Genomic DNA, 13,354 nt, shown 5'->3' with positions numbered 1-13,354 from the left:
GATGACCTCAGGAGTACCAGTCTAATGTACTGTTTGAAAGTCTGAAAAACGGAAACAATTCCCGTATGACAATTGTTATAATAGCCCTAATATCTTCTGTTTATAAAATCTCTATTTGTATTTACTTTTCATCTGCATTTCAGCATTACATAATAGTATTCCAAAAAATCAAGCGTGCCTCTCAAACACGGACCACATAGAGCTATGATAAAATATGGCTTTTTATGACTACCTTGAGAGACATTCAACTGCCAGTTACACACCATAAAGGAACAAAACAGAGACCTGAACATCAACCAAGATAGTGAGTACACCTTTGGAAAAGTGTAGACCTGGCTGACAAAAACAACTGATTATGTGAGAAGAAGATTTAGAGAGACTCACGAACACTGGTAAATAGTGGAATAGATAGTGCATGCAAGGTCACATCTTATCAGTGGCAAATAGAATACCCCTTGCATGGCTTGGTGCATTCTCTTGGGAAAAAAAGACTGTTGATGTGCACCCATCACACACAAAATGCGACTATCAATGCAGAAGCGGTATATAAATGCAAGCCTCTAAAGACTAGAAGGACAAACGTGAACTAGCAGTTAGGTGGACAGTCAAACAGTGGTGAATGGCCAAGATGGTTTCAGCTCAGTGAAAAAAACACTGAATTCATCTACTTGATCAATTAAGAACAAATGCAGAAACTTATTGTCAAGGTTTGCTTTGCTATCCTATGTGGACTCCAGCAACTCCTCGCCCCTCACAACAAAACATCTCAGGGAAATAATCCGCTGGTTGGCCATGAAACCTTGGAATTTAGCTGTTACAAGGTATACTTTAAATCTGTTTAACAAATTAATGAAAATTGTGCCTCTTATACACTGTCAAGTATATTATAGGGGCCAATGCCAGTCAAACCTTTTCTAAATTAACAGCTTCTATTTAAAGTTAACAAAACTTTCACCAGCATGTTTGGGAAATGTAACCATGCTAAGGTCTACCTGAACTCAGTAAACTAGTTTATTATTCAGAAGAATGGGCTGCCAGTGAAAGCCTAAACACCATGCTTGAAGAAACAAGTATGAACAACAATGACATTACATGGCACCTCCAAGCGTACCTTCATTATAGAACAGTCCACCACCCTACATAAATAAAGTTCAGATCCAGCTCTCTACCTACACCCTATACTCTCTTCCAACTTAAAAAAAACAGGAAGTAGCTTAGAAACAGTTCAATAAATTAGTAACCTCATTCTGATTCAGGCAATTGACAGACTAATTTAGGAGCTGATTTTATTATTCTGAAATAGTGTTGACCAACACATATCGAGGACTACACAGGGTACACCGTATGCCCATCCTCGAGTCCAATCAGCTTCAATGCAAAGTGCGATGAATAAGACTGTTGCAAACATATTTCTATCTCTGCAAAGATCACTTTCTCCAATAACTAGCCTACAAAAGGCTGTTGGAGATGGGATGATAGCTGAGAAAGCTAACACAAGGAGATGATGGACGAAGCACTGAAACTTTTCAGCCACTCACCCCCAGATCTGGGTTGAATCCATCATCGTTCTTTAGCTCACTTCGCCACCCCAGTTCAGACATAGCCAAATGCAAATCAGTCTTAACCCTGCTCCTTGTGGGAACATCCCAGCCCGAACTGCCAATCCGAGTCTTTCCTGGAATGGAAACAAGCATCCTGGGACCAGTTTTGGGGTAACACCCATCATCAGCAAGGCTAGCTTGAATTCAGTGGCAAAGTGAGCAAGGGACCCATGTCTGGGCATACACTTCCAAATTAGGGTGAATAAAGCAAACACAAGGAGATGATGGACGGAGCGCTGAACCTTTTCAAACACACCCCCACAGTCACAGATCTGGGTTGAATCAATCATCATTGTTTAGCTCACTTCGCCACCCTACTTCAGACCCAGCCATATCCAAATCAGTCTTGACCCTGTTCCTTATGGGAACAGCCCAGCCCGAACTGCCAAGTCAGATCTTCCCTGGACCGGAAAGAAGCACCCTGGAACCGGTTTCGAGATAACACCCTTCATCAGCCAGGCTAGCTTGAATCTAGTGGCAAAGTGAGCAAGGGACACATGTCTGGGCATACCCTGCCAACTTAGGGCAAACAAAGCAAGGAATAGTGTTTGCTATGATAGCTGGCAAATACATCACTGTCCAGTCCATTTCACTTCGAGAGTGAGCATCACCAGCATTTTCTTTTTTAAATGACAGTGGGTTTCCCCTGCCAGAAGAATCTGTGGTCAGATATGTTTTAAGGCATGGGTAGAGTGGGCAATTGCCCAGGGCGCAAACCTTCCAGGAAAGTGAACTTTTTCCTCTACATTTCTTTTGTCTATTTCTCTATCGCAACCTTTAACATATAACTAAATACTGTTTGGCATCAGGGGAGTTACATTTGGGGAAAATGGGAAATACATTTCAAAGCTGTTCAGAACAAGGGCTCCAATAATATTTCCCACAAAATCTTTAAAATGATACTGTCGTAGGTTTACTTCTAAAGCTGTGCAATTACAGTCCAAAGGCTTACAGTGACAGGTGATTCGGTCATTCAGTCATTCCAAGCAGTCAGCACAAAAACACTGAGATTGAGTTAAGGAAAATTCCTCCTGGCCAAGATTCAACATGCAATGAGATCTGGCTTGGCATAATGATCAAACGCAGAGCTGAGGCACACTAATTGATATACCGCATATCTAAAAAGTAAAAGTGTTTTACATAGTTCATTCCATCACCGAAATAAAATGTAATAACATCACAAAAGATAGGACATTCCTTCTTTTAGTCACAAAATTTGCACCTTCCATCTACCCCTAAAAGGATGAAAGTCCAAATCAGCAAAGCGTGTATTAGAACCCCAAGTTATAAGCAATTAATTGAGCTGAACTACTGAAAAGAATAACACAACTTGAGACATAGTTTTAATGGTCTTAAACTTGAAAAAGAATTCAGACGTTAGAAACATTTACAGGATATACTACACAAGTAGGAAATACGGCTAGGCTACTTTCTGAGACTATTTAATTATATAGTAATATGCAGTTATCAAATCTCTGTGCCGCTACCTTTACAATCTGTCGACCTGAAGTTCTAACTATGTATGACGCCACAGATGTGCTGGATCTTTAATGCAGCTGAAAAATTCTGCAAAAATACTGGCTCCGTAATATGTTGACATCTACCAAAAATGTACAATGACTGCAACAGTTGTTACACTATATTTTGTCTGACGTTGAGGCGCTACTTAATTGTTCACTTAGTCTTGAAGAAACCTATACATTTATCAAAACATTAGATATTGCTCTCCAAAGGGATAACAGTTCTACAGGACATGATGTTTTTTTTCCAGCAACGTCAGTACTTTGTCAAATGAGAAACAAATAATAAAGGTGTCACAATTCTGCAAAGTGTGCTTGTTCACCCAGTTATTATGCTGTTGAACACTCTATTATCATATATTAAGCAGTCTAAGAAAACACAAGCGAAAGCCAAGAGAAGCATCAGGCTTAAAGTAAATTACTGAGTGCCTAATCTAGCGGGCAAAGCGTTAATTGCTGCTCCAGGTGTTATGTAATCATATGCGTCAGGGCATCATAATTTTAAACAAAACGTATGCAATTCACAAAAGTGTTTAATAGAACCGTTCATTCATGTACAAGTACTTCCCTCTCAATGAGTGCCCTTGGCAATTTTGCCTTTTAAGCTTTTTTCCCCTGTTTGCAAGCTTCTGGAGTTGTTTTTTATAGAAAGGCGTTCTAGGTGGGCCTAGGTCACGTGACACGAAGTTCTCATTAACCTCCTTTAATAAATTATTGTTTCCAGTGTGTTAGTTGAACTGAATCAAGAAACAATTTCCAAAAAGCACAAATATGTTAAATAAAATCAAAGGACTAGAATCCCTGGTCCTGGTTGCATCACCTTATCGGGGCGATCAAGTGCAGAGTAATAAGCCAATACTTCAAGGACAGATCAACAAAATCACACAATATATAAATGACACAACTGCTATTACATCACCACAAACGCTGCCTGCAGCACAACTCAATTGACCACCTTTGCCCTCCTCTCCCCTAATGGATTTAATCCTGAAATACCTGAAAGCCACATCATATGTAGACAATCTCACCCCATCATCATTTGGGAAAAGTCTCTCGAGAAGCCTTGTCACTTCGTTAAACGTCAGTGCATCTCTGAACCTAGACATCTTATAGACACACTCAAATCCGGTCAGAGCCTGTCTCTCCTGTAGAAGAGAACCAGCCTCAAATGAGATGACCTTGCTAACTATTGTCCGATCATTCACCTATCATTTCCATACAGATAATCAAAAAGGTTTCTGAGACTCAACTGTAGAAGATCAGAAGCAATGCCCTAATTAAGACACCAGTACAAATTGGAGACAGCCACCATTCAAGGTGTCGATGATGATCTATTCTCGGACAGTAGAAACCCTAAGCTTTTTTGTCCTATTTGATTTCTCTGCAGCATTCTACACTCTCGACCACTGAGCCCTACTCAACACTCTCACTTTCCAAATCCCTTTATTGTAATTGTCCTGCAGTGATCCATCTGTAACCTGAAGAAATGTGCCTAGATGGGGACCTTTAGGCCTGAATCCATCTCCATCACCTATGGTGTTTCCCAAGGCTACAGCCTCTTTGCAGTGATCTTCAAACAGTAAAATCTAGCTAGGTAGGACTTCTGTTCTGCATTCACCAATATGTGGAAGACACCCAGAACGTCTTCAAAATATCATCAGGCCACAACAATGACCCCCTGAAAGACTGCCTAGTCACCAATCAAACATGGAGGTCCGAATCCTTCCTAGAGCTGAATCAATGAGAGAATTTGTACTCATTGCCAATGGCTGTAAACAACAAGAGGTGCGTTGAGTAATCTGGATTGTTTTGGTCTGCAACTTGACAACCGCTCAGTGTCCCTGATAGTTCAGGTGCATTGAGCTCAATGTCAAGATCCTCATCATACACAAAAGAAAGATCCATGAAACGCCTGCTATAACCTGATCCTGCTCTGTAAGGTGAAACTCCTCCCACAAGTAACATAGTACCTCCAGGTACTATGAGGGCTATGCCCTAGAGATGATGTCACTGAAGAGTGCTACACATGAAGCAGTAAATCTCCTTACGGGCCTTCATAAATACAATAAAATTATGCCAGCACTCGAAGAACTACAGTGAATCCCACCGCCTGTATCACATTCAAAACCTGCTGCACCATCTTATAAGACAGTTAAGAACAACTCTCTGCCCTACCTGGTGGCCAAGTTCAAGATCTTCTGTGGAACATGCACTACCCACAGTAGCAGCACCGTCGTACTGGAAATAAGAAAATAAATAAGGGTATGGAACTCAATCTCAGTTCTCATCTGGCAGGTCCCATTGTGTCTCCACTTACGCAAGAAGTAGACTATTTTCAAACAACACCTTGTTGCTATGTAAACCCCCCAGATGTTCAAATCTTTGAGATACCCTAATTTCTCATAGCCCCTTGACTCCTGTCATGCCACTCTTTGAGCATCCGATTCTACCACACCCCTCTCGCACGTTTTGGAGACAGTGCGCTCCCCTAGTTTACCCTTTCTTTCCTACTCACCTTCTCAGCCCTAGTGCACACATCGACCCCAGCCACCGAATCATGCATTGTATACTTCTCACTTGAACAACACTCTATAGCTTTGTAGCAAGGATAGCCCTATAGAAGTCGCACACTTATATACAAAGAAAGAGATGAATACGGGGATCTTTGAAGTCAGAGAATGCAGGGAAAGTAGTGAACTGTATCAACCAATAGGTAGTTGTTGCATCTGCTGGCAATTTCATTGTCCCTATGAGTTTGGTAAACCAAGGAAATCACTTCAAGTTATGTGACTGTGCAAAAGGTACTGAGGTAAACAGGAGAGCTGGAAGTGGATGCTCTGTGCAGATAAACAGAAGGCAAGATAGATTTGGGTAGCATTTGGTGCCTTGCATATCTGTGGGAGGATGGGAGAGAATTCCCCAGACAACAATTCCCTATGTGCATAAGGTGCAACCAACAGCTGTCTTTTTATTAAACTTATTTGATGGTAGGATTTTATTTAACCAGAACACATTTTTAAAACAGCGTGCAGCAAAAGTTATTACCTGGGAAATACGCATGAAACCAATGAGTCCAAATATAATTTCAAATCCCATGTTTTCAATTCTGACAATTTACATTTTTAAGCTTTCTGTTCCTAAATATAATAATTGCATACTCAGTTCAGAATTCTAGATATGTGCTGGAAGTCGAGAAAGACTCCAGTCTTCTGCATGTGTACTCCAGTAGAACACATCACATTTCCATAATCTCATTGAACAGTCTGCTAGCAAGAACCTGAACGATACATAACAAGCACCGCTGGGAATTTGTTTTCATGGTTGGTCTTGCAGAAGAGGAGACAATTGCAGTCTTACCTTGTGTAGGTCATCTTTTTCTTGCTTTAGTGTTTTGATTTGCTTCTCAAGAGCCTTCATCTGTCTTGTAACTTCTTCTAAGTCTCGTCTCGAGGAAGTGACCTCTTCTAACCTTTGCTCCAGCTGACCCGAATCTACCAAAATATAATATAATATGAAGTTTCTTGTTAAGATCAGCTTTATATAAAATGCTATTAATTTTTAAAGCTATTTCTGAAGTCGTCATAAACGTTGCTCAGGTCACACACAATTCATGGAATCTGGCCAGCACAAACTCCCACCATCTGAACTATCATTTAGGCACTTTAAAAATCCAGCACAAACTTCTATAGAAAGTGTGTAGACAGTGGGATATTGGAAAGCACATGACTTATCTTCAGTAATGCCTCATCTGGTAGAGCCGCAGATTCCTTGCCTTAGAATTATCCCCAGGCGTCAGACTAGATCTGGAAATGGTTTGTGAGCAGCCCCCTGCGCGCCAGTATATGGTCTCCTTCAGCTACGTGTAGCATTGATGGCATTGTCAGGTGTCAGTTACCTTTCTTGACTTTCCACGTCAGAAGAGCAGAGCCACCAAGTACAGTGATCACTGGTGTGGAAAACTAGGGCCATGGATGGGGAAAGTCCTGTCCCTAGAAATCCATTTGCAGAGTGGGGGGGATGGGTGGGTTTGTCAGTAAGGGATCTGTGGCTAGCTGGAGTCTATACCAGATGAGGTGTTACCAAAGGTAAGTAACTTGTTCATATGATAGAGACTTCTAGCCACAGATTCCTTACATTAGAATAGATACCCAAGCAATACCGGCCCAGAGGTGGGTCTGTGGACCAATTTCACATAAGGAAATCCTGCAGGACTGAATGGGTAAAGTGCCCTTCACTATGGAGCGGACTGTTCAAACGATAGTGTTTGGTAAACGTGTGCAGGAAGTTCACGTTCGTACCTGGCAAATGTCAAGGACAAGAGCTCCAGCTAAAGCAGTTGTGGCAGCTTTAGCTCTGGTGGAATTAGCACGACACCTCAGGAGTTTCTTCTTAGCCAATGTGTAACAGATTTTAATACAGAGCATGGTCCTCTTCTGTACAGTAGATCCTTTCTTTACTCCGACATACCCCACAAAGCGTTGGTCATCCACTCAAACTCTTGTGTGCAGTCAAGGTAGAAAGACAGCGCTCTTTTTGGGTCCAGGTGGTGAAGTCACTCCTCTTCCTTAGAGGAATGAGTCGAAGTATGAAAAGTAGGCAAAGTGATGGTTTGGTCTATGTGCAATGAAGTGACCACTTTCGGAAGAAAGGAAGCTCTGGTAAGAAGCACCAGTTTGTCTGGGTAGATGATAAGATAAGGAAGCTTGGATGATAAGGCCTGAAGCTTACTGACCCTCTGGGCAGATGATATTGCCATCAGGAAGGCCATCTTGATGGTAAGGAGCCTGAGAGGACAGTTGTGTAAGGGGTTAAACAGAGCGCACATCAGGAATGTCAGGATCAGATTAAGGTCACATTGAGGCATAATGAAGGGAGAAAGAGGAAACATCCTTTCAAAAACATATGTACAATAGGGAATTGCAAAAGGAAAGGTTAGTCAGGCAACCCCAGAAAAGCAGGTATAGCTGAAAGATAGGGCCCAGAGCAGAGTCCTGTCGGGCAAGGGAAGGAACAAACAGGTGAAACTTAGAATTGGGAAGTAGAAAGAGGGTCAGCTTGTTTCTCTGCACACTATGCCAAAAACTTGCCCCAACAGCAGGTGTATACCGTTTTGGTGGAGGGATACGTGGCTGCAAGAACACGATTGCTGACTTAGTGCGGTCACCTGTCGCCGCTCAATCTTCATGCAAAAAGGCGCTTGCTGCGACAGAAGATCGTCCCGATGGGGTGACCCGATCGGAGGACCAAATGCTATGCTCAACAGCTCGGATAACAGACTCTCCATGTCCAATCTGGAGCCACAAGGATGACCTGAGATCAGTCATTCCTGATCTCCTTGAGATCCCTGGGCAGGAGTGATATGGGTAGAAAGGCATACAGGAGGACTGAGCTCCTCTCGAGATGAAAAGCAGCTCCAAGCGAGAGCCACATTGGAAACTCCAGTGTGCAGAACTGCTGACATTGGGCATTCTTGTCAGTGGCAAACAGATCTAACTAAGACTCTCCCCCCACTGCTGAAAGAGACCATGCCCCACCTCTGGATGGAGACGCCATTCGTGGTCTGTGAGGCATCATCGGCCAAATTTGTCACCTCTGTCATTCTGAGGAGCCACCAGATGTTGAGCCACCAGGGATATGCCTTGCTGGTCCAGCCATGCCAGGAGATGCAGTGCCTCTTGGCAAAGGGTCCGCAACCCAACACTACCCTGTTTGTTGCAGTAATAGATGGAGGTGGTGTTGTCCATGAACACCTGCACCTGGATGGATTTCAATGTCAATAGGATCGCTTGGAGCTCCAACAGGTTGATGTGGAGTCCGGATTCCGCCGGAGAACAGAGCCCACTGATCACCACCTCTCCCAGGTGGCCACCCCAGCCCAGGAGTGACGCATCCGTCACTACTGTGTGATCTAGTTGGTAAAGGGACAGGGTTCTGCCACTGACCCAATCATGGTTCGTTAACCACCACTGTAGATCTTTCGCAGTTCCCTTCGAGATATGGACCAATTCAGAGAAATTTCCCTGATGCTGCACCCACTGGAACTTCAGGTCCCATTAAAGAGCCTGCATATGCCAATGGGCATGTGTCATCAGCAGCATGCAGGACGCCATGAAGCCTAATAGAGTCAGTCTCACCGAAATCCTGTATAGAGGCATTGGTATCATATCCTGAACTCGGATGTTTGGGAGGATAGGCTCAAAAATGCACTGTGTCCAGAACCGCTCTGATGAAGAGGAGTATGTGAGGGAAACAGGTGTGACTTCAGCACATTGATAGTGTACCCCAGCAAATACAGAAGGTCCGCCATAGTCTGAAGATGGGAGACAACAGCTTGGGGGGAGCCTGACTTCAACAGCCAGTCATCAGAATAGGGGAAGACTGGTAACCCTGATCTCCGCAGAAGAGTTGCAACCACCGCTGTCACTTTGGTGAACACCTGTGGGGTGCTGGTGAGGCCAAATGGGAGCACAGCCAACTGAAAGTGCTTGTGGCCCACCGTGAATGGAAGGTAACACCTGTGGGCAGGCAGGACAGGGATATGGAAATATGCATCCTACAAGTCCTTTGCTACAATCCAGTATACCGGGTCCAGGAAAGATAGGACTGAGCTAGAATTAGCATTTTGAACTTCTTCTTGAGGAAGAAGTTGAAGGAGCTCAGGTCTAGGATAGGACAAAGGCCTCTATCCTTCTTGGGCACCAGAATGTAGCAGGAATAACAACCACAACCCACTTCTGGTGTCGGGCACTCTCTCTTCTACTCCAATGGCCAAAAGAGCTGTCACTTCCTGGCGGAGAACAGATAGGTGATTCTACATTAGCCTACTGCAAGTAGGTGGTATGAAGGGGTGGGGGGGAGTTTCAAAAAGGAGGGAGCAGGTCTTTTGGAGAATCTGCAAAACCCACCTGCCCAAGGGACTGCCAGTAGTGCAGGTGATGGTGAATCCTGACGCCCACTGGGTGCCCATGATAGTAAGTAGGCAGGCTAGGAGAGTTTGGAGGCTGCGGCTGATGGGGGTTGCTGGACTGACCCGACCGATGGCCACCCAACCCACAGGGCCGGTAGGTACCGCGTCCATGGCTACACAGATGCTGAAAAGCTTGCATGCTGCGGTGGGTGGATGGGTTAGAACGTGGCTGTACACCCCTTCCATGGTCCCAGAAAGAGCAAAAGGCAGATTGATGGTGATGAGGGGTCATGTAAAGGGCCAATGACTTGGCCTTAGCCCTGACATACTTAAAATGCTCCAGCGACATACTTAAAAATGCTCCAGAGAATGGAGCCATCAAAGGGTATGTCCATAGAGAGGACTGGACATACCCTGAAAAGTCAATACTTCTCAACCACGCATAGTGCCCTAAGGCCAAAACTGCTCTGCCTTGTGGGTTTGTGGTATCAAGTTCACATCGTATTGGAACTTTGCTGTATCTCTCCCATCGGCAACAGCCTGAGAAAGTACAATACGGGCCTCTGCAACTGTTGCCAGCACCTGCGCAATGTATCCCACAGGGCGTAGGGATAGTGGCCCAATAGGCAAGGGGTGTTCAGAGACCGGGCTGGTGAAAGAAAACATCTTCTACCCCAAAGCGTCCAGCCTCTTGGAGACCCTATCTGGAGGTGCAGTAGGGAATACACCAGGATTTACATGGGACGTAGAGGCTTGGACCACCAAGCTTTCTGGAGTACGGTGTTGGGTGAAGAAGTTTGGGTCCCCTGGAACGGGTAGGTGGCAGTGGATAATTGTCCTATTCACAGGAGCCACTGTGTTGAGCTTGGGCCAGGTCCTAAGTAGGACATCTGTGAGGACTTTGTTGAATGGGAATAGCGGTTCTGAAGTGGACACTCCTGGTTGCAGCACCTCTGTCAAGACATTCTCAATCCTCCCCGAGTCCTAGCCCATAAGAATAGGGCTCAGGCTTTTGTCTGGACAGCATGGCACCAAGGTCGGACAGTGCCTCTCTGGCTCCCTGTCGGGGATGGCACCGCCGGTGGATCCATCTATGGATATTGGGGCCTGGGTGGCTGCAAAAGAGAGACCCATCAGCATGAATCTAGAAGCAGTCCCTCCGAACACGCTGGGTCAAAATGCGCGTTGGCGGGAATGTGGTGCCAATTAAAAGGTGCATGGCCTCATAAAACTCTCAGGAGTTGGGTGGGGATCACTCTGGTTCCCGTTAACTGGGGGAGATACAGAGTCGGCCCAAGCACACGCTAAACCGCAAAGCCAGGCCATGAGTGGCCAAAGACCACTTAGACTTCTTACTCTTCTTCTTTTTGTGGGACTTACCTAAATGACTCGACGACTTGGAATGTGACGACTACCTTGGGCTCATCGACAGCTCCTGGGACCTTCCTTTCAACACTGTCCTCGCTCATTGTGTCATGGCACATCGAGCTGCCAGGAGCTTGAAGGATTGCTCCCTCAAGGGCTTCAGGTGCATGGTGTGGCAGTTGGAACAGGCCTTCAGGTCAAGGTCTCGCTCAAGGCACCAGAGGCAAACAAGGTGCAGGACCGACATCTGTCAATGGTAGACGCCGCAGGGCTTGAAGTATGCTTTCTTGGAGGACATCCCTGCTACACCAGGAGGTAAGATTTCAAAAGACTTAGGCAAAAAGTTTAAAAAAAACATAGCCAAAAAGTGACTAAGGGATAGCTCTTCCCGGATCTGTGCTGATTGGTGTGGAAAGTGAAGAAATGATGCCAGCATGCCTGGGTAGCACCTATGGCACTGCAAGCATCATTTCCAGCAAGGTCGACGCCAACAATGGCATGCGGAGCTGGATGACGCCACCTACCAGCACATAGGGATACTGCTCATGAAAAAAGTTCCAGATCCAGTCTGATGCCTGGGGATAATTCTAAGGTAAGGAATCTATGGCTAGAAGTCTCTATCGGATACATCAAATTTCAAAGATATATACTCCCACACATGCACATTTCGTGCTAAATATCCCTTACATCATTAAATAAACTGCAAACCACACTAGAGACTGTATGATATCACTATATATCATATCCCAAGAATCGTCAATATCAAGTCTCATCTGTGATTACTTAAGTGGAAAAATATGAATCTTCCTGGAAAGAAAGTCTAGCGGAAGATAACCACTGAAAATTAAAAAGAAGATATTTTTAATACGCATTTTCTGCAGAGATAGCAAATCACAGCTCCAAGAAGTATGATAACACCTGGCAATGCAAGAAACACTCAAGTTGTTGCCTTGCCAATATCTCATGTTTGGCTAAATTCTGTTAATATCAAATGGCAAGAGAGAGTTTGACCTTGGGAAGAAAAAACTTTAATACAGAGGGAGAGTCATCTCTCAGAACTTCTAGGAGCCAGAGATCTCACATCTCTAATGACTGACTCACAACTACCGTACACTAATGTCTAATGGGAAAATATTATGTAGTACCACTGCAGGGAACATCGGGACCCAGATGGGCTGCAGAGATTGAGAAACGATTTAAGGGTTATTACACGTGTTCCAAAAAGGCTCTTCAGTTTTCTGCAGGGCATTCTCCCTCTTTCAAATTGACATGCTGAGGAAATGACCAATCACCAGAGACTGTAGGTGTGGGCTGCAAGAGGTGAGAGTGGCTCCATGGCTGCTAGCAGACACTTTTGTAAGCATTTACCTATCTGACCTGGACCTGTAATGCAACTGAAAATGCAGTTATCCTTAGATGGCAAATATGCTAGTGTGGATAGTATTTCAGGTGATGTTTAAGTCACATTAATCCAGAAGCCTACTCTGATAGAACCCAGAAGGCTCAACCACAGCTCTGTAGTGATGAGCATCTAACCACAAATTACTTTGTTCCTATAATTCATTGCTCCCAATGGGATGTTTTTCCTACTACCTCGCTTGATTACCATTTAGTACTGCACATTTTGTATGCAAGCTGTTTATAAATAGCAATTAGTGTGCCAAGTTAGTGGATATATTTTGATTAAAAATATCCATGTATTCATCTTATCAAGCAGTGCTTTGCTCCGATTATGGCTTTCAGAACATGTTACTTTTTAGATAAAAGCCTGAAACCTTCCAGTATTGTTCCTATTTTTTATTTGTATTTATTGTAACCTATCAATGATACAGAGTTATGTAGTCAAGAACCGAAATAGATACAGTTACAGTATGTGAAATACATCCTCGCTAGGGAAATAACCCCCCCCCCACTCGTAGCATGTTATTGTGAGTCAGAAGAAACATGCTCAGAATTACAAT

At 44.2% G+C, this 13,354-nt stretch overlaps 1 protein-coding gene across 2 annotated transcripts in view; it reads right to left on the bottom strand.

The window, feature by feature from the left end:
• CDC42BPA (CDC42 binding protein kinase alpha) overlaps positions 1-13,354 on the bottom strand; it is a 1,077,984-nt gene that overhangs the window by 414,006 nt on the left and 650,624 nt on the right. For both annotated transcript variants that reach the window (XM_078649868.1, XM_078649869.1), the window contains exon 12: positions 6,479-6,612. In XM_078649868.1, coding sequence (XP_078505994.1) covers positions 6,479-6,612 — 134 coding nt within the window. The remainder of the gene's footprint in view (positions 1-6,478; positions 6,613-13,354) is intronic.

Source organism: Lissotriton helveticus, chromosome 6 (genome assembly GCF_964261635.1).
Source record: "Lissotriton helveticus chromosome 6, aLisHel1.1, whole genome shotgun sequence".
NCBI classification, from domain to species: Eukaryota; Metazoa; Chordata; class Amphibia; order Caudata; family Salamandridae; genus Lissotriton; species Lissotriton helveticus.
The sequence above is the reverse complement of the archived record's forward strand: the minus strand, read 5'-3'. Positions and strand labels throughout refer to the sequence as shown.